Source organism: Candoia aspera, chromosome 4, assembly GCF_035149785.1.
Source record: "Candoia aspera isolate rCanAsp1 chromosome 4, rCanAsp1.hap2, whole genome shotgun sequence".
Taxonomy (NCBI): Eukaryota; Metazoa; Chordata; class Lepidosauria; order Squamata; family Boidae; genus Candoia; species Candoia aspera.
The window spans coordinates 60,138,393-60,163,244 of record NC_086156.1 but is presented as its reverse complement, the minus strand read 5'-3'; the positions used below and the strand labels follow the sequence as shown (position 1 = coordinate 60,163,244).

Below are 24,852 nucleotides of genomic sequence, written 5' to 3'. Positions count from 1 at the left end.
TATACAAAAAAATATTCAGAAATACTTGGTCTTAAATGGCAGCATTCAAAGAAAGCAAGTTGTTTCATTCAGATATAACCTGTTAGCAGTTCTATCTGCAAGCCAATATTTTTCTCAAGTCAAATTATAGTATATGATTTAGTATAGTGTAAAATATACATTATATAATAAAGTCAGGATAAAAATAAAATAAAATAAAATAATAAAATAAATTTGTTTCATTTTTGACACACAATGAAACCTGATTTTGGTATGTTCCAGGCAATTCTGGACATATTTTCATTCAGTGATGGAGCAGAAAGTTATATATTGCCTTGCCCAGATTTAAATTTAAAATACACCAGGAAGCTCTGATCTTTATTTGTTGTTTCAGACTTCAGTCATGTTTCAAACAGGGTATTGCAGCACTGATCCAAAAGTGGGGAGGTTGCAAGAGAAATAAAAACTTTTTATGCTTGCTAATTTTAAAAAGGGGAAGGGAGAAAGGTGGAAAGGAATCAGTGATGGATAGTTCTGCCTCAACTCACAATAGCCTTTGCATTCTGACCACCATCATGTATCCCAGTTGTAGCCTTTTGGACTTATGATGACATGATAAGTACTTCTTAGGTATTGATGAGCAGAGCAGGAGGCTGACTGGAATCAGACAGATAAGTGCCAGAACAATCTGAACAAGTTACTGTTACAGCCAAATAGTAAAAATAAAAAATACATCATGAGATATTTATAACAAGTTGTGTCAGAATGAACTGGTTGGGCAGACACCATTATCACTATTGTGAAAACCAATACCTGAAGGTCTATCAATATAGAGCTTTGGAAAGAAGAACGTCAGCTCTTCCGCCTGTCCTTCTACCAAGAACCAGTATGTTCCACCTTTCTCTATAGTCTTAGAGCATGTCCTGTACAATCAGATGGTAGAAGTGACTTCTGTAATGTCTGTCTTTTGCCTCTCAATCAAGTCCTCTAGAGAGATTTCAGACATTTAACTGCCAGGAGATAGGGCAAAAAATGAGCTTAGTTGCATTCTAGTGGATAGGCCCTGACAGCTTTCCTAAGAGTAGAGGAAAGAAATACAGACCTTAGCTTGGGTGGGGTGGGGTGGTGGGGTGAGGGGGTGATAGTGGGAAGAACAGACTTTTCCCAACAACCAGTTCTGTCTTCTGAAATCAAGCTTCAGTACCAGTAATAAATAAGGGAGGATTACTCCTTGGTGGAAGCTGGATCCTCAGATCTAGTTCTTGTGGGTTGTACAGTTTCTGCACACAGTAATTAACATAGGTGCACATTGTTATTTATTGTACAGTAACTATATATTTCCTTTTCAGCCAAGATAGCTCTGGAAAATAACCAAACCATATTTATATTTGGGTATTAGGATAATACTGGTTTTAAGATGACAGGTGCTGTTGATGCTAACCAACAATAGTATACCTGATATAAAAGTAAATCCCAGTTTGTTTGTGGTAACAAGCTCACTTCTTCAAAAAAATAAAGATGCATTCGGATGACATAACAAGCGTAGATTATAATCAATTATAAATGCATTTGGTCGTGTCAGCTGGTTCTTTCCCATCATCCCATGTACCAAGCCAGATAAATGACCTTTAAACATGTTCTTGGTTCCCACTGGAGATTTGTTTGGGCTAGCAGGCTGGAGTCTGTAGGAGCAGTTGTATGCTTTTCTAAATAGCCATAAACTGTTCTCATAGTTACCTGAATGTGAAGCAAGAAAATAGACCATATAAAAATTATTATGCTGGGTTTTAAGAGAAAGGGTGCTTTGGAACAGATGGAAATTGGTGGTACACATTCAAAATAAATTGACTTTTAAGACCTGAATCCAGAAACTGGATTGTATAAATTATTTGTAGTTTAATATCACATTGCTTGATAGGAAAAGTAGAGGATGATGGGGAATTAGTTGGTAGCTTGATTTGGTAGCTATAGTTACCTATCCCTTTTATCAGAAGGCATTCAACAAATTTAGAACTTGTTTAAGGGGTGGAGGCCTTAGTAGTAATTGAGATAACAATGTTGGATAGAAAGCCAGATCTGGCAATACATCTGTTTGTCTCTCACTGCATAAAATCTTTCCCAGTGAGCTGCTATTTTTCTCTGGAGACCTACACAGCTGCTATTGACATGGAAAAAGAAACACACATCCCCTTGAAACTTTACACTGTAATAAATATTTAGCCTGAAAAGCTTTGCTCACTCAGCTCTGTTTCTACAAATACATGCATTATTTAAAAAGTTGGGTTGCTTGTAGACATTGACCAGAAGGGCACAGATGAGCAGGAACGTGGGAGCAAAAAATAATAATAATGCCTTTCAATATAAACTGCAATATAAAGCGTTCTGATTTTTTTAAAACAGTTTTCCTTTTATCCAATAGTATCCACAAGAATCTGAGGCCTGTGTATTGTAGCAATAGAGAGACTAGATAAGGAAGAGTATACATCCTTCATGTTTAATGTATTTTTTGGGGGTAACCACTTTAAAAAAGGGCAGGAAGAAATTGAACTTTTATGGGCAAAATGAATTTCCCACATATTTCCTGTGTCTGCAGTTGAAAGAATCTTCATTTTATGTTTTGAAACTATTCAAAATGTATGGGCAGCAAAGAATCAGGAGTGCACTTGATCATCCCACATCTCTCCTCTGTTCATGCATTCACTTTATTGCTTGGAGAGTATCTATGGATGTGGAATTCACTTTGTGGGTATCTTCACAGAGTAGAAATATTATATCCAAATAGACAGCTATCTATGCCCTTTCTCACACTCAGCACCCTTCTGCTGTCAGACTGCTGCTTGCCTAGGAAAAGCCCTTACAATCATCATTGCGTTATTAAAGCACAGAACTCTGCTAATGTATTTGTTAGATTTACAGTATAGTATGTCCCACCTTTTGTTCAGGAGCTCAAAGCAGTACATAGCACTCATTCCTCCCATTTTCCCTGCAGCCCCATTAGGTAGGTTGATGGGCAATAAGTCATCCAGTGCATTTAAACATGATTGAGGGTGGACTTGAACCTGGATCTCCCCACTGCCAGTCCAAGACTTTAACCACTGCACTACACTTTTTTTTGCAGTATGATATTGCATCGTAAGGATGTGGTTCCCTATTTCTGGATGCATGTACAGAGGAAGCATAATATACTGCTTTATTGCAATTTATGTTCAGCCAAGAACAGAGCCAGGCACTTGACCAAAGTGACATTAACAATGTTATTATTACTTTCTTTATAATAAACTACACTACAGGTTTCTTCTGCATGCCGTATTTGCACTACTCATTTACCACAACTCTTTTCCTTTTTAGGTATATTCAGTTTCTGAGTGGCCTTCTCTCTGGATCTGTAAAAATGAACACAACCCCTCTTTTCCTACATTATGTTATCCTACATGGAATCCCAAACTTTGGTGTGAGTGGAGGTAAGGGTTTTTTATTATTTATTTTGACTGCAGTCGTCTTTGTTTCTCATCATTACCTGTTACCAGAGGCAAAATCTCCTTCTACATCTTTGCTTATCCTGCTGTGTGTGCTTGTCTTATTGAAATCCCTGTTAACTGCCATATTGGCCAAATTACTTTGACCACAGTCATTACATTCTCACACCAATATACTACTCCTACTCCTTCCTTCCTTTAAATTTATATGCAGCCCAACTCCCAGTGACTCCTTCCTGGGGTAATATTACTTCTTGCTGGACTAATCTCTCAATACATCAAGACATACATGCATGGCAATCCACTTAAACCAAACAGTAGGTAGTAGCACCAGTTCCCAAGAACTCTATGGCCATTGCTGTTAGATCAACATACCTTTTATTTTATTTTATTTTATTTTATTTTGTACTTTACACTTTTTTACTCTATGTTCCTAAGCTGAGCCAAGCACTCAGGTCAATTGTTTTTCTAAACCACAGTACCCATTTGATGTACGCCAAGAGTAGCTTGAATGTAATTCATAGTGTTCCTTAAGAATGTTTAGATATTTGTAAATGTAAGATTTTCCCCCCCTCAGGTTGTCGACCCTTTCTGAAGTTGTATGAGGGCATGCAGCCAGTTTATACATCAGGAGTATAGTAAGTAGAAACAAGCACTTCAGCTTCTGATGTGTGCCTTCTACGTATACTATATCATTTCATTATATTGGGCAGATCACAAAACTGAATGTTGTCCCCTAGCAAAACACAGTTTGGGTTCTAAACTTCCTCCTTAAATAATTCATTTTTAGGTGTGCAGAATGATGTGCATGGTGATACAGTCTCAGCTGGGTTGCATCTTTTTTTTTTTAATCTGTTCAATCGTGTCCAATTCTCGGAGACTGCCTAGACAAGTCCCTGCAATTTTCTTGGCAGGTTTTTCAGAAGTGGGTTGCATCTTTACTATGTAATAATTCGTAAGAGTAAGTTGTTTGGAGTTGTAGGAGATGAAGTGATTTTCTTCTGTGAATATTTCAAATGCATGGCTCACATGATTCTCTTTGTTTCCTTTTCTTAAGTAGCATAGGGCCAGAGAATCTAAGCAGGGTCTGCATTGCAATTGAACCAGCCCAACTGTTGAAGGGAGATATTATGGTGAGTGTTCCATAAAATTTCTTTTGGCTAGTTGATAGAATTCAGAGGAAGAAAACGAGTTCTAGAGGCATTTAAGGAATATACTAGTTCATATTTAAGTTAATGTTAGTCAGCTCATACAAATTATGCTAACGTTAGTAGGTCTAATATTCTGAAGATGCACCCAAGCAAAAAGTTGCAGGAAAGAACTGATTCCAAAATATACTCTGTTTTTTTATCCTGGTTAGTTAGTGTAATATATTTGTATGTATGTATGTGTGTATTTATTTCATTTATATCCCATTGTAATCAGAAACAGCTGTTAGCAGTTTACATGAAAAAAACATTAAAGCATCCACAATACAGTTTAAAACATCTAAAACAGTACTATCATTAAAAAGAAGTTCAATATTAATTGATAAAAATACACTGATGGCAAGATGTTAGCTACAGTGCTCTACAAAATAACTCCTTTCATATAATCTTTCTGAATGCAATGAAGGAGCAAGTCTGATTGCAACTGAGAGACTATTCCAGAGGAAGCAGTGCCTTCTAGTCCAGTTCCTTTTACACTTTGAAGTGTGTGTGTGTGTAGGGGGGGTCTATAAGCAGTTTTTCCCACATTGGCCTTATAGGTTGGACTGATTCTGGTTGGAGCAAATGGTCCTGCAGATACTCAGGTACCAAGCCATAAATGGCTTTGTGGGTCAAACCCAACCATTAAATTGCATCCAGAAGTCAATCAGGAGCCAGTACAGGAGCCAGTATGTATGTGTCTTTCAGCACTGGATGCCGGTTAGCACGTAGACTGTTACATTCTGGACCAACTGTAGGTCTGAGTTTTTAGAGACAGGCTCATCTAGAGTCCATTGCAGTAGTCTCACTGGGTGGCAATGTGGGTATAGGTTACTATTGCAGGGTCAAGATAATGTCTTGAGGGACAAGGTAAGGTCAAGATAATTTTAAAAAATGATGTCTTGAGTACAAAAATTATTACTTAATTTTTCATAACTTGTAATATAGTAGCAGGATGCTTGCACTAATTATATTAAATGTGAGCTTAAGCACAGAATTCAGCTCTCTGGGAATTTCTACTCTTAACTGCTTTTAAAAAGCAACTATCCTTTTCTTTTCTCTTCCTGTGACTTAGTTACGGAAAGCATAAATCTGGTTTATGCATCTTCTTGACATAGACTGTGATTCTTCAGGATACATATTTTTGCAGTAAAAGGAGTGTAACTATAGAATAGTACCATCCTGATTCAGTTCATCAACAGAACTGAGCAGTTCACGTCTCAGCATGTTTGTCGCTTTATTGCATTCCAGAATTCTCCACATTGACATACCTAGTAATGAACACCTTAAAATATGCTGTAGCATATGCAGTTGGAATGAAGAACATTTTTGCTACCACAAGCCAAGGAAAAAATTCAGTTGAAAACTACATACAAGAAGGAAAAAAGGAGGGGGGCTTTTGAGAGTAGAGATTGAGCCAGCTGTTAACCCACCAATTCACACTTCCAAAGTTCTCCTTAGGTAGGAAGTAGCCGTACCGTTCTTGTGACTACCAAAATAATGTGCACAGAATAACTGTATAATCATACAATGCCTGAGGTATGTTGGGCTGAGAGAGTGACTGGCTCAAAGTCACCCAGCCAGCTTCCATGACTGAGAGTGGATTAGAACCTGGATCTTCTTGTTCTTAGTCCATCAGATTAACCACTAAACTACACTGGATCTTTCTCATTTTGGACAGGAATATGATCCAATACTTCTGTTCTTCCTCTTGTTACTTCTCTGAGTATAAACCTGTTTCTAGATAAATTTACCTAGAGTTTGCAGAAGGAAAAATAGCCCTATGGCTGGATAGTCTTCCATAGGTTAATTATCTGCAAGCTTGCCAGGCTGTGTTACATCCTTCTCCCAATACTTTCAGATGGTGATGGAGGAGCATCCTGCCAGGAGAACTAATGAAAATAGTTCAGGTCAAACACAACACACCATTCTGAGAGAAATTGATTCACTTGTTTTCTGCTATAGCATCACTGGACAGAATGTTAACAGTATTAACTGGATAATATAGGGACCGTAAGAACGACCATAAATGTTTTTTAATCAGTAAAAATGGTACATTCAATTTGATTCTTACAACCATAGTCACTTTGAATCTGAAGGTCTGGATAAAAGGGGGAAAGGTTATTGTTTTCTTCTCATTGCATCCAGAAATAATGTAATTTCCCCATTTTCTGATGTAGTGACTAAAGGAAACAGGAATGAATACTGAAATAACTCCTGGGCATATTGTTTAATTGATATATTTTACTGTCTTAAGTGAAAACTATATACCCATCTGATCATTTCAAATTTTGAACTGTAATTTAGATGGGTCTTGTTTCATATCTGGGCTTGGGGACAATTGCTTCCATTACCCGATCCGTCCCCTGATTCTGCTTATGCTAACATCAAGAGGCAGTTTGGTCTGAGGAAAAGTGACTTGCCAAAGACTATCACATGAGCTCTATGGCTTTGTATCTTGGTTTCCCAGGTCTCAATCAATCTTCTGTTGTCTTTGCTACACATCTGTTAGCTGATCATAAAACTGCAGGAATGCAGGAGATGTATGGATGTTTGCTTGCTTGCTTGCTCGCTTATTTATTTATTTATTTATCCATCCATCCATCCATCCATCCACCCATCCATCTATTTATTTATTTCAGCTAAAGTGCTACCATAAAGAGTACCAGTCTGGCATTCGTGGTAACGTTTTCCGCCTGCAGTTTCACACAGGTGCTGTTCAAGGATATGGTCTAGTGTTTGGCAAAGAAGACTTGGATAATGCAAACAAAGGCAAGTCACCATCTTGTAAAGAGAGATTACAAAGGAGAAATTTCCTGCATCTTTGCTATCTGGAAGTTTGAAGTGGTTATCTCTAAGCTGGCATTTTCGAGCAATAAGGGCTTTATAATATATGCAATATGTATGATCAGAAAGTAGTATGACATACACAAATTTGAATACAATTCACAAAGGAAGTCTAAGAATCTGTAACAGTTATGTATGAACCCTCAGTTTCTTGTATTTGGAAACAGTTGTTTTAAATGACCACACTAGAGCCATCAGTTGCTCATCCCAGTACTAGAAACAGACTATATTTTTTAAAAGGATGAATGTGGTAGGAAGAACTATGATTGATTGCCCATGGTGTTTTACTATGTTTTCCTTTCTCTCCCCTCCACCCCACCTTGGCAAGTCTGGAAAGCAGATTTTTGTGCTAGACAAATGTTCAAAATGCGTTTACCCAAAGCTGATAATGGATGAAAAATTGAATGTACACTTTATGAACAACTTATATCGCTATCATATCTCTGTCAACGTTTTAGCGGGGGGGGAACTTTCTTTCTTGGGCACAGTCCACCTTGAGGTTCTGCTCAGGCCCTTCTGAGGTGAACAGAAGCACTGTAAGTGCATGACGGTGCTGTTATGTACCTCCCATTCATTTCAGTATGGCTTGCAGAAGAGCACTTCCAGATGGACTCTGTGAAGAGAATATGGAGTGTGTGTCACACAACGACCTGGGTTCAATTTCAGTAGAACAGGAGAGACTCCTATCTGAAATCTGAACAGTCAGTGTAAATGATACTGAGCTAATTCAGTACAGGGCAGCTTTATTATAGAGTCTGGGGAGTTTTATAATAGTCTTAATAATAAGACTATTATAAAATCTTATTATTAAACCAGCTTCTTATGCTCTACTTCTTGTTTGGACAGTAATTCAGAAAATAATTATTTCCTTTAAAAAAAGACGAAACATTGCAGATTAAATTGAGATCCAAATTTTGTCTGTTGATTTTTAAAATATGTTTTGTAATTTAGTTTTGACTTATGAACTCTTTTGGATAAAAATGTCAGGGATAAGACTGAATGGAGAACTGGAGTTTTATTTGCATGTCTGACATTCATCCACCATGCAACCCTAAGTTTTGTACGTGCTTCTTAAGAACCCTGAGAAATGAATTTTCCGAGCTATTTTCTGCTGTGCTTATTTTATAGATGATCGTTTTCCTGACTATGGAAGGGTCGAACTAGTGTTTTCAGGATCCCCAGAAAAAATTCCAGGTGAGTAAAACCTGATCTGGAATTTACTTTAGTTCATCCCAATGTCTTATTCAAAGGAGGGTCAATAGAATTATAATCATAAGCTAAGATCCATTTAACTTGTGTCTAAATTTTCACTTCCAAGTACAGCTTTTTACATCATGCAAGTCCCCCATAGTTCAGAATTCTATTCATGCTAGAGATAAAATTGGATTCTGGTGTTTTAAAAACACAACACTGAAATCTTGTTCAAATGTAACATTCTAAGGAAAATTCTTAGCCTAGTGGCAGTCAGACTGGAAGCAATACAGGAGATGTGAACATTGTTTTCCCTATGAATTATTGTGGAGGCTCCTAGTTTAGAGAAGAGGGGAGAGGTACTATTATACCCATTTCCTTTCTCTTCTGTACCTGTTCAGAAACACTTTTGTTTTCTTGACACTTGACACTTTCCACATTCTTGCTGAAAAATGTACAACTTCCTATATCCTTTTACTTAACAGGGAGAGAGAGAGAGAGAGAGAGAGAGAGAGAGATGGAAGCTGAGTTCTATCTACTTTAACCCTAAATCTCAATTACATCCATCTTTCTTTTCTCTTCCATCACTAAAAAAAGGTTAACAAAATTAAATGGACTGTTCTAATTTGCTAAAAGATGTTATCTCCCTGATCTGCCCCTGTTGAGAACTGGTGGTTAAATCAGTTATCTGGGAAGAATCTACATTAAGACAAACCATGGAACAGCCTGTTTAATTTCTCAGTATTGTCAGAAAATTGGAAAGTTGATCTGTTTTATTTACTTATTTTATTTATTTATTTTCTATCCTGCCATTATTATTTTTATAAATAACTCAAGGCAGCGAACATTCTTAATACTTCTTCCTCTTCCTATTTTCCCCACGACAGCAACCCTGTGAGTTGGGTTGGGCTGAGAGAGAGAGTGACTGGCCCAAGGTCACCCAGCCAGCTTCATGCCTAAGGTGGGACTAGAATCCACAACCTCCTGGTTTCTAGCCGACAGCCTTAACCACTAGACCAAACTAGCATTTTCTTTGCTGGACAATTTGGAGATTTTTATTATTATTATTATTATTATTATTATTATTATTATTATTATTATTATTATATTAAACTTGTATTAAATAAAATGTATTATCACATTTATACTCACTGCAATCAATGAAGACTTTCCTCATCCATGCTACTCTGACCCCCTGCCTTAAAAGACACTTAGTGCAGCCAGCTATAAGCTTATAAATGTTAAGAAAAGAAAAAAAAACTTTTCTTTAGTTGGCCTGACTTATAAGTCAGATCGATGGCCCTTTTGGATTCATATGATCTACGTGTTTGCATGCAAAGCATGGGTTATTTTTTCATATGTGTAGGTACAGAATTGTGCATATTTTCAAGATTGGATTGAGGAATTCCATTCAGCATCTTTATTATTTGCTCCCTAACCTTGCATACAGGTTCACTACCAGAGATATTTTTATGGCACTGATTGGAACAGGGCAGGAAGAGGAGAAGCAGGAGCCTAAAGGCTGATCTTCAGAGTAATTTTAGTCTGCTTCCTTGTTAGGATGTGGGACTATACCAATTGTATAGGGGGAGGTACTAGATATTACTAGAAATAATCAGTCTAATGATATGTAAAATCACTTTCTAAGTTTAGTTTATTCAGCTTTTCAATAGCTGATTTGCCATTTTTAGATCTGATTCAAATGTGCAAAAATCAGTAGTAAAAGGTATGCAACACTTTATTTTAAACAATAGATATCCTCACTGAAGATGTTCGTTCTTCTCACTAAAATTGCTTGCCTGTGGAAAATTCAGAGAGAAAGATCGGAGTATTTTTGTTGTGGTGTTAACTCTTCCACCTATAGAAAGCTTGATCTGGGAAAGAATTTATATCTAGAGCATCTGTTTGAAGTGATATATATGTTCTTGCTTTTCCGATTTGTTTGAATCAAGTTTTATTATATAGAAACTCATGATGTGTATGAGCATCTTCAGTGAATCCATGTTGTTCCACTATTTCAGGATATGAACATCTACAAAATGACCGTGGAATAATAGTAGACTATAACAACTCAGATTCTTTGGTTCGCTGGGATTCTTATGAATGTATGAGTCCTGATGGTGAAGGTGAGTGTGCTGAAAGGGGAAAATCACTTTAAAGGAAGTATAGCAGTGATTTCCATTATAAGAACAGATAGGGTCCAGATTTAAAAGCAGTAAAGGAGGTTCTGTTTCACAGCGCTAATTGCAGGTTACACGATAAATGCTATTAAAACATTTTTCTCTCTTCTTTTCAGTCAGCCTTTCCAATATGGTACATATAGGGAAGGGGAGATGTGATTGTAAACATAAAAACATCCATGGATGTTTATAATAGTAATAATAGTAATGTTAATAATAGTAACAACAACAGCAGCAGCAGCAACAAGAAACCAATAACATAACTGAAACAATGTAGTGTCCTATAGCGTTCTCTCAACTAATTAAAAACACTTCTGGAAGGCTCATCTAGCTTCCACAAAGGATCTTCCATGGTAGGAGGGCCATCACACAGAAACAAGTTCTCCTATGCTCAGCTCTGGGCAGCTTTCTTCTGCTCTGTTGCTTTTTCTTGACACATTTACAATAGCAGAGAACTTTGAGCAGTTTTTCCCAAGATGTTCTTATCAAGCAGATTAATTTCAGCTGAAGGAGGTGGTCTTGAAGGCAGCTTGCCAAGCCACATCAGGCTTTCTAGGTTAAAACCAGCACTGAGCTCTGAGAATTCTAGTCATCAGTGATCACGTTCTCTACTTCAGAACTGCAAACTGATGAATTTTCTCTCCCCCTAGCTTCTGGTGCTCTCTGAATGAACAAACAGACCCCTTCCTTCTTTCCTAAAAAAGAAGTTTTTAAAATTGGTGAGGAAGTAGAATTTTTAGGAAATGGCCATCATGGGTTGGGCTCCTTACTTGGTTTTTATGTTTCTGTAGACAATACCCTTTTCAATTTGGTGTCACTGAGATACAGTTCCAAGACTTTTTATATGGGGTTTATGACAATCAAAATTTTACAAAAGTACTATACAGTGTTAATTGGGGACATGTTAGGTATTAATTTGATGTGAATAGACAATGGCAGGCTTAAGATCCCATACTGGCATCCTGCAAAGAATCCACATGTTCAAAATGTTATGTTCCTCTTTCTCAGGGCTGTCCAAAGGGAAGAGCATTTTGCCCTGGACCCTTGCCTCAGATCTTTTCTATGCTCTGGCTTCTGTCCCAGCTGTAGTACATTGTTCAGCAGCATTTCACACAAGGTTTGGTTCCTATTAGAGGTAATAGCAGGTTCTACAACATCATATATCCCCAAGGCCATAAATCCTCTGGGCAGCTTTCTTCTGCTCTGTTGCTTTTTCTTGACTCATTTGAATAATATTTCAAATGAGCTCATATGTTTCATTATTTCATTGTACTTCATATAATTTTGCTTGTAGTCAAACATATTTTGTCTATATTTTCTAGCCAGTTTGCATTTCCACTAAATCGGTGTTACTTTTTCTGTGAGCATATTCAAGAGCTTTAGCCCAACTTTACTACTCCCAGTAGCATTCAACACAACTGCTATTTTGGTTTTATGAAAGGTCTTTTTTATAACATTTAAGTCTTCCTTAAGAAGTTAAATCTTTTGACAGAACTAATGGATGCAGTAGAGAAATGAACATGTTGAATCAGTAAGCAATATCTTTGCCGATTCCATAAATCAGACAGTTAATTTGCTTTTTTACAGTAATGCACATTCCTGAATGCCACCAATGACTTAGTCAAGAGGACTAAGCTGCAAGTCTGTCTTATTCGTCCCTTAGCCAAAATGATTCCATTTTCATAAATTACCATTTCTCATAAATGTAGTTGAATGATTGAACATATTGGCTGGATGAATAAAATATAGTGAAAGCTGTCTAAAAACCCACGTAATTATTATCTCTTAATGTTTTGTAAGGGCATAGCCTTCTATGTGAAGCTGCTCTTGGGACTGATTTAGAAGCTTCAAACAGTGCTGAATGCAATGGCTGAGTGACTTACCACACACATATTACACCTGTGCTAAAAGAACTGCACTAGTTGCTGGCCTGTTACAAAGCCAACGTAAAGTGTTGATATGTGGAGTTCTAAAGTGAAATAAAACTCTTTGGGAGAAGTTCTGCTTTTTGTGTTGTGGCTTTCAGGTTGTGACTTGGTGACACCACCGAAATGGATTGTTTCTGCAGCATTCCAAGCCCTTGTGTTTTAGAGAGCTGTTAAACACACACATAAACTCACACCATTTTTTTTTAATGCTGGCTTTTATGTTCACTGCATTAACAACTGCTTTGTACATGTGTTGTTTTTATTTAGAAGTTTTGTTTTATAGGACTGTGCATAGTATTTGAAAGAGGTGGTTCACTTTTAGTGTGACCAAAGCATCCTTCTGAAAGTGATGTAGAAGCCAGTCCTTTGGAAAGCTCATGTGGCTGTTTCAAAGGACATTTGTGGTTGTCTTACATACATGTGAATGCGTAGACGTGAAGCAGCTGTCAACACACACACGTGTGCAAACAGCAGGAGACAGCCTTTGAAGCAAGCCATTCAGGCTTTTCAGATTGCAGATGCTCCTGAAGAAGGATGCAGATTGCAGATCCTCCTGAAGAAGGATGTTTTGCTCCTGGAAACACATTTTATAAAGCACCTCTTTTGCATGCTCTGTACAGCCCTATTATTTTATTATTATTATGAGCTGCTTCAGAATGGTTGGTGATCAGAGATAATATAAAAATATCTTTAGTAAATAAATAATTTGAGCACCCATTAATGTGGCTTGTCCAAATTTGTCTATCAATCAATCAGTCAGTCAATCAATCAATCAATCAATCTTTATTCAGTCATAGACCAGCACATAAAACAAAATCACAATTAATTAGGATAAAAAGAGAAACAGATAAAATTCTAAAATATCTAAGAAAAAATAGAGGATGTGCTGTGACATATTGTGCAAACTATAGAACAGTACTTGACTGGGGTCAATGAAATAAAATCAGATTGATTGGATAGTAACAACTTAAGGGTTGTCTATTAATTAGGTACTTTTGTATCCCAGATAATGTTGAGGAGTTTCCAGAAGATAGCTTTGTTTATTATGTTGTAGCAAAATCGATACAAAATCTTGTAGCATCTTAAAAACTACTTTATAATATAAGCTTTTAGCCAACTCATCACATGCATGAAATGGCAGTCTACATACAAAGTGCATCCTAGCTAGATAGTGGGTGGGTTAATTGTGGATAGTTAGTAGCACAATATTAATGAATGAAAAGAATTACAGGAGAATCCATAGGATTGCATTCAGTGTTATGTGATACAACTTGGCTTGTGCAATGAGCTTTGCTCCATACCGCTCAGCTGTAGCTCCTTCCGGCACTCCAAAATCTCTCCTGAGAGTCAGATGTTGAGGTGGAATTTGGAAGCTGGAATAGGAATATAGAATAGTTAGTAATTTGGTGGGATTTGGAAATGACAACCATGCAGAAATGGAAAAACCTTTACATTTGTGAAAGACCCCTTGTGATGTAGCTCATAGGTCTGAGGAGTTATCTTTGCCTGAGTGGAATCTTGTTACACTTTGTTGTATGTTTACAGTTTTCCATTTTGCTTCATTGTTTTAAATTGAGTAATGTACAGAAGCTAAATTGCTGGAAAGGAGCAGTGAGTAATAATGCAGGCAGGGCAGTTGCACAAATACATCAAAACAGATTTTTAAAGAAGGATAGTTGAGACATTCCAAGTTACTTTTTTTATCATTGTGCCTTGTTGTAGGTTAAAAGTGAACCTGGATTATTATATTGTAGCACTGTTTGTAACTTTACCAGCACTTGTGAAAAAATGATGTGTATGTTTGCATTTTAAAAGAGAGGGCCACTTTAGCATAACCAATGGAAAATAGTATGGCTAACATTGGTGAGGTTTAGAAAAATCCTCTCACAGCTAGAAATTATGGCCATGCACACTGATAACCAAGCCTTTAGAAACTTCCTAGTCTTACTGGGCCATTTTTAGAGTACCATGTAATAACTTCTGGCCATCAGGAATTTATCCAGGACAAGCTTCTTTTCTTTTATGGCCATTTTTCATCACAATTTTTCCTATTCATTTTAAACTGAAGGATACAGCTGTTGAATGGGGAGGTGCCCCCTTGCATAATGAAATACTTGTTTTCCTAGAGAGCTGCTTCAGTATGACAAAACTCTAGGTTTAGGACAAAATTGCTTTGGCTCTGATGTCTTGGAAGGAATGCAAAAGCCAACCAACAAAAACAGTGCCATTTCTGGTAAGCAAAGTTGAATATACTTTGGGAGTGACCAAATAACTTGTGGTTTTGATTCTCGAACTATATGTTAGGTGTTTTTCTTTTAATCCAGTATGAGAGGGGAAGGGGAGTTAGAGATTTGGCAGGCAAGACAGAACAGTATTTTAAAATTCAAACTACTATGTACTGCTCTGTTCCCCCTCCATTCACATCTGGCAAACAGGGCAAAAACAGTGAATTATAGGATTTCACCATGTTGGCTTCAAAGGGTGCCTACTATGTTTTCCATCAGGTATACCCACAGAAATGCATTTTTGTTCTTTTTAAATGTCTTACTGTGTTATCTGGCATTGCTATTGGTCTTTTTTCCTTTTATGATAATACCATGAAGAAAGAAATCAAAGGTGGATATTTCAACTTCATTACGCTTGAATACATACAAATGAGATGAAAACAGTCTTTTCCCACATGCATGGTTTTGGTAAATCTTACATCCTATTTTGAAACATTAGTTATCTGTGTTACTATAGTAATGTGTGGCTTTAAATATTTCTTTGGCTACAGTAAACAGTGCACAAGTTTAGGCTGGTGAGCTTCTGGTCTGTGTTTAGCTCTGTAGATTTTGAAAGGTCTGTCTGTGAACTTGATTCTTATGACCTTAGATAGCAAATTTGCAATACTGGGTTTAAGAGTTGGTTACATTATTAATTTTTTTACAACAAAAGGAATTAATTTGCTTATATTTTAAAATGAAAGTTTTTGTTTGAAATTTCTGTTCACATTTGGAACACGAAATTATTTTTTCTAATGTTAAATGGTATGGATTGTTAGCATATTTGAAAAGTGACAAATGTGGAATTTTATAAGGTTGCTAGTTCTAAAATATCTGCATATGATATTGTATCTGTCAAATATCCATGTCAAATATGAGGTATTACTGGATATCAGTTACTAGTAGCTAGGATTTGGTGAATCTGAGAAACATTTAGAAATCTAATATTCATCATCTACATTCTGAAGCTGACTTGGGAGATATAGAAGATATCTATGAGCAAGGAGAGCAAAAGAAATTCTGAACATTTAAGCAGAGGGTCCACTCTTAGCATAGTATATATAGTATAGCCAGTTTGGTGCAGTGGTTCAGGTGCAGGCCTAGAAACCAGGAGACTGTGAGTTCTAGGCTTGCTTTAGCCATGAAAGCTGGCTGGGTGACTTTGGGCCAGTCACTCTCAGCCCAAACCATAAAATAGGAGGCACAAGTATTAGGAATGTTCACCACCTTGAGCTGGCCAAAATATATAAAAGGAGGAGGAATAATAATAATAATAATAATTATAGTCAGTTCAGCTTTAACAAAGATCTCCAGTTGGCTAAAACAATCTTTTCACATATATTCTGAAAAAAAGCTTCATAATTAAAGTTCCCTCTTTACCAGACAATTGGCCTTTCCTTACAAATAGATTTTGTCTCTTGCTTGAAATTACCAGCAGTTCTGGCAAGAAAGATCTATTGAAAGTTCACAGGTAGGCCTCAACCTATGGCCATTTGGTCAGCGACTGTTCCAAGTTACGATGGCACTGAACGAATGGTGGTTACGACCAGTCCTTGGAGTTCCAGTCATCCCAGCACCCTCACGGCCACGTGATCACGATCTGGGTACTTGATAACCTGTTCGCACTTACAACTGGTTGCCAAGGGCCTCGCAATCACGTGATCGCCATTTTCAACCTTCCCTGCTGGCTTCCCCAGAAAGTCAATGGGGAAGCTGGCAGGGAAGGTCACAAGCTGCTGGGGTAAGTCTCCCCAACCTATGCACCCGCCCCAGCCCCTCTGCACTTGCACTGCACTGGCCACTTGTGAACCCTCCCCAACCCACCCCCCTGCACACCCTCCTTGACCCGTGCAGTATCTCTCACACACCTTTGTACAACCTCCCTGACCCAGGCAGTGCCTCTTGCACACCCTCCCTGACCTGTGTGGCACCTCTTGCACATCCCCTTGCACCCTCGTGCACCCTCTCTGACCCACATGGTGCCTCTTGTGCACCCCCTTGCACCCTCCCTGACTCTCCCCCATACTCCTTGCTCCCTCCCCCACCCAGCAGCAGCCACTTACCTGCCCATGGGCCTGTGGACTTGCTTCCTGACTTTGGTTGCCTAACAACCATAGGATTCAGTTAATGATGACAACTGAGACTCCAGGGATTGCCATCGCTAAGCAATGCGATCGTGCTTTATGACTGCATCACTTAGCGATGGAAATTCCAGTCCCAATTTCTGTTGTAAATTGAGGAGTACCTGTACACCACATTTTGGGAGCCAGGTCTTGCTTTAATGAAATCATCACTTTTTAAACACTGGACAGTCATCATGAATTCCATCAATATGGACATGAATTCAGTGAGTGGTTCATTCTGACTGCTAGCAAAGCATGAGTCTCAATTTATTTCCCATAGATTTTCAAGAGAGAATGCTAAGAATTAAGATCTACAAAAGAGCTATTCCTTTTTAGTTGTGTATTCCAATTATAAACTTACTGCTGAATTAATTAACATTTCATGAAACTTAGAGGAAAATGCATACGTGTTTGGCTTGTGAGTATCAGCCTCATCCTTCTTCAGTATATGTATTTGTAACAGTGTTTGTAACTCTTAAATCAGGATATCTGCCTCTTCACAAAATGTTTGTCTTTTTATTTTTCAGCTCAAAAATTGTGGGAATAATAACTGTAAAAATATAATTAATATTAGATGTCAGAAGAATTTTAGATGCAAGGTGGCATGTAATGATTTTCATGAAATTAATACTATCTTGACCAGTATTCGCTTCTGCTGTTTTGGTGCAGTTTCCTCCAGCCCTCATTAATCTTATATAAAATTGTTGTTGTTTATTCGTTCAGTCGCTTCCGACTCTTCGTGACTTCATGGACCAGCCCACACCAGAGCTTCCTGCCAGCCATCAACACCCCCAGCTCCCCCAGGGACGAGTCCATCACCTCTAGAATATCATCCATCCACCTTACCCTTGGTCGGCCCCTCTTCCTTTTGCCCTCCACTCTCCCTAGCATCAGCATCTTCTCCAGGGTGTCCTGTCTTCTCATTATGTGGCCAAAGTATTTCAGTTTTGCCTTTAATATCATTCCCTCAAGTGAGCAGTCTGGCTTTATTTCCTGGAGGATGGACTGGTTTAATCTTCTGGCAGTCCAAGGCACTCTCAGAATTTTCCTCCAACACCACAGTTCAAAAGGATCTATCTTCCTTCTCTCAGCCTTCCTTATGGTCCAGCTCTCGCAGCCGTATGTTACTACTGGGAACACCATTGCTTTAACTATGCGGACCTTTGTTGTCAGTGTGATGTCTCTGCTCTTAACTATTTTATTGAGATTTGTCATTGCTCTTCCCCCAAGGATTAAACATCTTCTGATTTCCTAACTGCAGTCAGCACCTGCAGTAATCTTTGCACCTAGAAATACAAAGTCTTTCACTGCCTCTAGGTTTTTTCCCTCTATTTGCCAGTTATCAATCAAGCTGGTTGCCATAATCTTGGTTTTTTTGAGGTTGAGCTGCAAGCCAGCTTTAGCACTTTCTTCTTTCACCTTCATCAAAAGGCTCCTCAGTTCCTCTTCGCTTTCAGCCATCAAAGTGGTATCATCTGCATATCTGAGATTGTTAATGTTTCTTCCAGCTATTTTAACTCCAGCCTTGGAGTTAAATTACTCCATATATTAAATTACTCCATATACTATATAAAATTACCTGGGAATAAAGTCAGTATTCCTTACTTCTGCATAGACATATATGTAATATTATCAGGCTTGTTGAAGCTGAATGTGATGGTGTAATTAACAGTCACAATGGGCTTTATGATGTTACTGAAGATAACCAGCTCCAGAGAGATTTATCAAGGGGGAGCATCTGATTCTCAAGTGCTATTGAAGTGGAAAGACAGAATAAGAAGAAATAACTTTTTATCTGTTGAGGATATCCTTGGTTTTTCCCACAGCCTCTTCCTTGGAATTAAGCCAAAGGCTGATTTAAAATCAGCCATGGATGCAAAAACAGAGCCTCCAGGCTGGGAAGAGCATTTCTCAGCTAAATGGTAGAGAACTAGATAGCGAGCAAGAGCTCATTGGTCTCGTCTAAAATTGGCCTGCTTTTCAAGGAGGCTGTTTTCACTTTCAACCCAGTCTATTAGTTCAAGTGAATTTAGCAAGTACTTTGCTGATATTATTAGGCAAGCTAATGGGTCTGGATTTGCAGAATCTAATCTATTTCCTTTATTTTGTAGAATGGGATAACAGTGGTGCAGCTGAAGTAAGAAGGAAAACGTGCTAAGCTGTGTGTGAATAGGACAGCCAGCATCCACCAGACCTTGTTCTCCCTTAATAATTCCAAGTGGATAAAATCTGCTTCCAGGGCTTTTCCAGCTTTTTGTTGTAAAATGAAGTCCTTGTCCTCAGATGTGGGCGTGGGAGGCCAGCCAGGGAGAACATTTCAAGAGTAAGTCACAAGTGGCTTGTCCAATGATTCTATTGAGAAAATATTCTGGAAATGTTCTTCCAAAATTTTACACATACTTGGCTGGCTGGACCAAGACCTCCATCATCAAGGGAACTGTTAATTAAGTATCAGAACCAAAAAAGGTTCTTGAGCTTAGCAGCTGCAATTAAGCTTCTCCACTCATTTCTTATAGCTTCCCTTTTTCAACATTATTATTTTAGAAGGGCTATGTAGTTCTTTTGCTCTAAAGTGATTGGAAGATACCTGAAAAAGCTGTTAAGTCTGAAAGCATTTACTACCAGGAGCAGGGCCTTTTTGACTTTGGCAGAATTATTGTCAAGCTAGGGTTTGGGTCTAATATGAGGGAGGCTATGACAATCTGAAGGTAATCTGAATAGAGGAGCCTGATGAGTAAGAATCTCATCTTCTAGAGTTTGAATTGAGATCATAGGACCATAATTTATTAGTCTTGGACCATAAATTTAAATAAATAAAGGTCCACAATAATCTGAAGTAATCTACAGATATAGCTACAAGTTCATAAGAAGTAAGAAATAAAGATCTGCAACAACCAAGCTGACTTTTCTGTATTAGTGTCAGTTCTTGACTGACCAAGAACTTTATGAATGGTCAATACTAATTCATTATTTGAGTCACTGATTCATACATTGCTTTATATATTTAGCTTACTTTTCCTCTAGCTCTATTTGGCCTCCTGGTTGTCACTCATAAGGTTTGTTCTTCACTGCTCTTGAGCTTGCTTCCTTGCCTGTCACACAGCTGCATGACTCCCAGGCTTGAACTGCTTCTTATGACCATTGTTCCTCCTGATTCTGCCGATATTCTTCAAATGAATCATCTTCCCAATGAGTTCAGTTGCTAAAACCAAAAAACAATGCTTTCCACATCTTGCCTATCAGTTTTGGAAAGATAATATTATTGTTATTTATATTACTAGCAATATATCAATAACTGACAGGCCCTGAGCCAACTCCAGTGCCGTGGGGAAAGGAATACTATCTGCCTATTTTCCTGTTCTGCACTCAAAAGTGAGAAAGGAGTAGTAAGGGCAGTGTGAACTGTCAGAATCCCTTTGCTGCTTGCTGTTAATATCCTCCTCAGTGTGTTGTCTAAGGACATGTTGTTTCTCAAGATGCCAGCTTTGAATTCTGGATTTTATCATTCAGGTTTCAAAGTTGTTTTGTAACTTATGTCAATCACCTTTATGGTGATCACAGTTAAGCAGGTGTTCAATTTTTCTGACACTGTAGAACAATTTTATTTTTATTTTATTTTTATCACATCTGAATTTTTAAAAAGCACGTTGAGTCTTAATGGAACTTCCAGATCCTCACAGGCAGTCCCTTTTCTGGTTCAAAATCCAGAGTCAGAAAAAAAAAAAAGTTCTTGGTAGCATAGCTATCTTGTTGCAGATGCTTTATCATCTAAGAATATCCCCAGATTATTTATAGGATTTAGGGGGAAGGTTTGTGGACTGTGGTGAAGTTGGGGACAGCTGCTGCTCGAAAATATGATTTGCTCTAGATCTTGTTGAGGTGACTCTATTTAACTGAATTTTATTCATTGTAAGGATGAGAGGAAAAGCCAGAATTTTGGAAGGTGGAGTAGCAGAGGGTCATTAATACAGTGTGAAAGGTGAAAGGTCCCCTGTGCAAGCACCGAGTCATGTCTGACCCTTTGGGGGGACGCCGCTTTTGCAACGTTTTCTTGGAAGACTATAGCGGGGTGGTTTGCCATTGCCTTCCCCAGTCATCCCCTTCCCCAGCAAGCGGGGTACACATTTTACCCACCTCGGTGTTAGCAGATTGCTAGGAAAGCATTTGGCCCAGGAGAGATCAGAAAAGTCACACACCAGGCATTTCTATAAAAATAAAGTTATTTACAGAAAACAAACATATTTAAAAGCTTCTGCATTCTTACAGGCTCTCAGTGAGAGCTGCTTAACTCTCTACATGCCTACACAGAAGGGAAACTGAAACTAAAACAAGTCCAGGCAAGTTCTTCCCCCCAGGTGCAAAAATTAACATCCGAAAAGGGGACAATTAAATTCAACCTCTTATGATTAGTTACCATAGTAACCTTAATCTGTAGTAGAAAACATATTAACACTCGGAAGGATGGAAGGCTGAGTCGACCTGAGCCAGCTACCTGAGAGAGAATCCAGCTGCTGGGATCGAACTCGGTTTGTGGGGAGAGTTTTGGTTGCAATACTGCCACCTATCACTCTGCACCAAGCGGGGCTCATGTCATTAATACAGTAGTTGCTGCCAAATAAAAATTTTGTGAAGCCTGTCCACAGATATGGCATAAACTAGAATGTGGGCTGAATAAAGATTTGGTAATCCCAAACAAGTATTTGCTTAGTAAAAATATTTTACAAAGCTGCCTGTGTCATTTGCTAGGGCAAGAATCAAGGCTGAGCTCATGGTTTATCAGGTGAGTTAAACTTCAGAGTGAGCTGTGGGAGGGAAGAAAAAGAGCTATCCACAAGAACATTAATATGTAGCTTGTTAGATTTTTCTGTGGGGCTGCTTCAGTTTTTATTTGGCTCTACGAAGGTTCAAATTTCATTGAACCTCATTGTACCCTCTGACTCCTCCCATGTGTTTACATTTACACTGTCTTTCCTAACTGAATCCAAAGTTTTATGCTGCTCCAGGAAGAGAGGGGTTATTTTCAGCAGCTGCTGCAGTGGAAATTAAGAAACAGCTAATAAAACGATAGCACTTTTTCAATGCCTATTTTCCCCCCTTTCGTGTATTTTTTTAAGAGGAATATTAAGTTGGTTTTAAATAAGCTTACATTTTTACTGCCTTTCAAAGTGACCGGACTACAGTAATTCTTTAAAGGTAGGATACTATTTTCTTTACAGGAGTGTGAGTGTGCATGTATGTGAAATGCCATATTTATACATTAATTTGTAAAGAATTGGAACTTGTGTTTACCAAAGAAGCCAAACATAGAAACAACAAAACAAACAAGACGCAGTCTCTTCAGGAATGTAGTTCTGGACTTGCACGGCTTTGCCTGAAGACAGAGATTTATTTGTTTCATTGTCTGTGTGTACATGAGTTTGAATATCTGTAAGGGGAGAAACACTGTGACCTCCTAGATGTTTCCTATGTGAAGTGGCGCAGATTCTGCAAATTAGAATTGATAGTTACTTCCTCTCCCTCTTTGGAAAACTGGGTCACAACTGCCGTTGCTCACCCTACAGTGCATGAGTTTATCTGCAGGATGGCCTTTTAAGTGTCCTTTCTAAAATACTGAAAACTGAAAAAGAGATAGCTGTGGGACAGAGAAACAGGTGGGCTTGCACAGTATCTTTTGAGCCGTTGTTCAGATAGATGAAGTTCTCAGAAAGAAAAGAACTGCCTCATGATGGAGTTGAGATAGTATGTATTTTTTTTGGTGGGGGGCAACTTATGGCCAACTCAAGAAGGTGCCAAAGTCACTATTTTCTGATGGGAAGAAAAGGGATTGATTTTCAGTACCATTTTTAAGAGTTTAGCATTTTTTATGCCTTTGGGGTTTGGGGAGTGTTTGTTGGAAGGGACAGCTGGTTGAATCTACCATTTTTACAGATGGCAATTTTGTTGGAAAAAAAGAAAGTACTGTGACATATTTTGACAGTGTATTTCGAAGATGATCACAGAATAAATCATTACAACAATTATTTTGTTGTAAACCACCCAGAGTCCCCCATTTGGGGGGAGATGGGTGGTGGCTAAATTTAATAATAAATAAAATAAAAATAAAAAATTGCTCTATTAATATAATGTTCCCCAGTTTACTTTGCAAAAAAAAAAAAGTATTTCCAGTATACAATGCTTGCACATATTTGTTTTATAACTTTAATCTGTGGCCAAATTGGAAATGGCTTCTAGGCTTTGGAAGAGGCTGGGCAATGACAGAGCGGGGGTGGTGGGGGGGTGAGGAGGGGGGGGAGAGAGAGAGAGAGACCGTTGTAACAGAAACTTCCCAACAGTAAGATTTAAGAAAGGGATGTGGCTAAGTACTAGGCAGGCAAAATGACAAGCTTATTTGCCTTTTCAAGACTCCTATCATTCATTTTTAAAAACTGTTTTAAACAAAGGAGTATTTACCTTTTTGGAACACTATAAGCTATTGTACATTTTTCATGGGGGCAGCCGTTTAATCTTCTGAAGCAAAACAGGAAACTCTTCTGATACAGAGAAGGTGGGGTTCTCAAACGGTGTCATGCTATGGGCCTCTAAAATAATGAAACAAATTTGTGTAACCTCCCATGAATAATGTGAATGATGTTGATGAAGAAGATACGAATAGCTACTGGAAGAATTAAACCTTCTCCACTTGAGTGGGACTTGTTTCACTGGGTAATTTTGCATGTAAAATAATAAGTGAGAAGTGATTTTGAAGGGACAATCTTTAAGTAGACTCCCACTTTATTTCTTCACCTCATCTCTTCTTTGAATAAAACATCTTGAGTTTGTTAGTTAAGTCTGCATGGTTTCCAGATGCTCACTTGGTTTGCTTAGCTTCGTACTCTTGATGGCCAGCTTTTTCTGACAACTAACATACTGAGGAGGTTCTTTTTCATTGGTAGAAACACTTGTGAACCCAAAAGTTGTGTAACATACATAATATTTCTTGAGTTAGGCTTCCTTTTATCAGAGCGCCTAATAAATTTGCCATCTTCAGTTTTCCTTTTACCACCCAACAACAAATGTTTACATATTTACTAATATTACTAACACAGAATTTCATTAATAATTCATTTCACTGTCAGTTATACCAAAGACTACTGATATACTAGAAGCCACACCAGAAGTCACCAGCCAGCAAGAAATCATCAGCCAGTCACGTTGCTGTTGTGATGTGAGAGGTGCATAGACACACAAAACTCCCTATACAGGTAGTCCTCGACTTATGAACACAATTGGGACTGGAATGTCTGTTGCTAAGCAAGGCAGTTGTTAAGTGAATCATGCCCAATTTTATGATCTTTTTGCTGCAGTTGTTAAGCAAATCTAGCTTACCCCATTGACTTTGTTCGTTGGAAGCCAGCTGGGAAGGTTGCAAATGGCGATCACGTGACCATGGAATGCTGCAACTGTTGTAAGCGTGAACCAGTTGTCAAGTGCCTGAATTTTGATCATGTGACCACAGGGACACTGCGACAATCGTAACTGCGAGGACCGGCCATCAGTAGCTTATTTTAGTGCTGTAGTAACTTTGAACAGTTGCTAAACGAATGGTTGTAAGTCAAGGACTACCTGTAGATGTCATCCCAACTAGGTGAACCAGATCATGAAATCCACTCCACAGGAAAGCTACTTTTATTGAGATTG

The 24,852-nt window shown here is 38.2% G+C and overlaps 1 protein-coding gene across 6 annotated transcripts in view; it reads left to right on the top strand.

Annotated features, from left to right (window-relative positions):
- The window catches only part of TNS3 (tensin 3), a 244,295-nt gene that overhangs the window by 141,451 nt on the left and 77,992 nt on the right, over nucleotides 1-24,852 (top strand). For 3 of the 6 annotated variants that reach the window (XM_063304224.1, XM_063304223.1, XM_063304221.1), the window contains 6 exons: nucleotides 3,328-3,440; nucleotides 4,033-4,093; nucleotides 4,513-4,588; nucleotides 7,285-7,414; nucleotides 8,618-8,683; nucleotides 10,702-10,806. In XM_063304224.1, the coding sequence (XP_063160294.1) occupies nucleotides 3,328-3,440; nucleotides 4,033-4,093; nucleotides 4,513-4,588; nucleotides 7,285-7,414; nucleotides 8,618-8,683; nucleotides 10,702-10,806 (551 nt within the window). The remainder of the gene's footprint in view (nucleotides 1-3,327; nucleotides 3,441-4,032; nucleotides 4,094-4,512; nucleotides 4,589-7,284; nucleotides 7,415-8,617; nucleotides 8,684-10,701; nucleotides 10,807-24,852) is intronic. The other 3 variants (XM_063304226.1, XM_063304222.1, XM_063304225.1) reach the window with 3 other exon arrangements.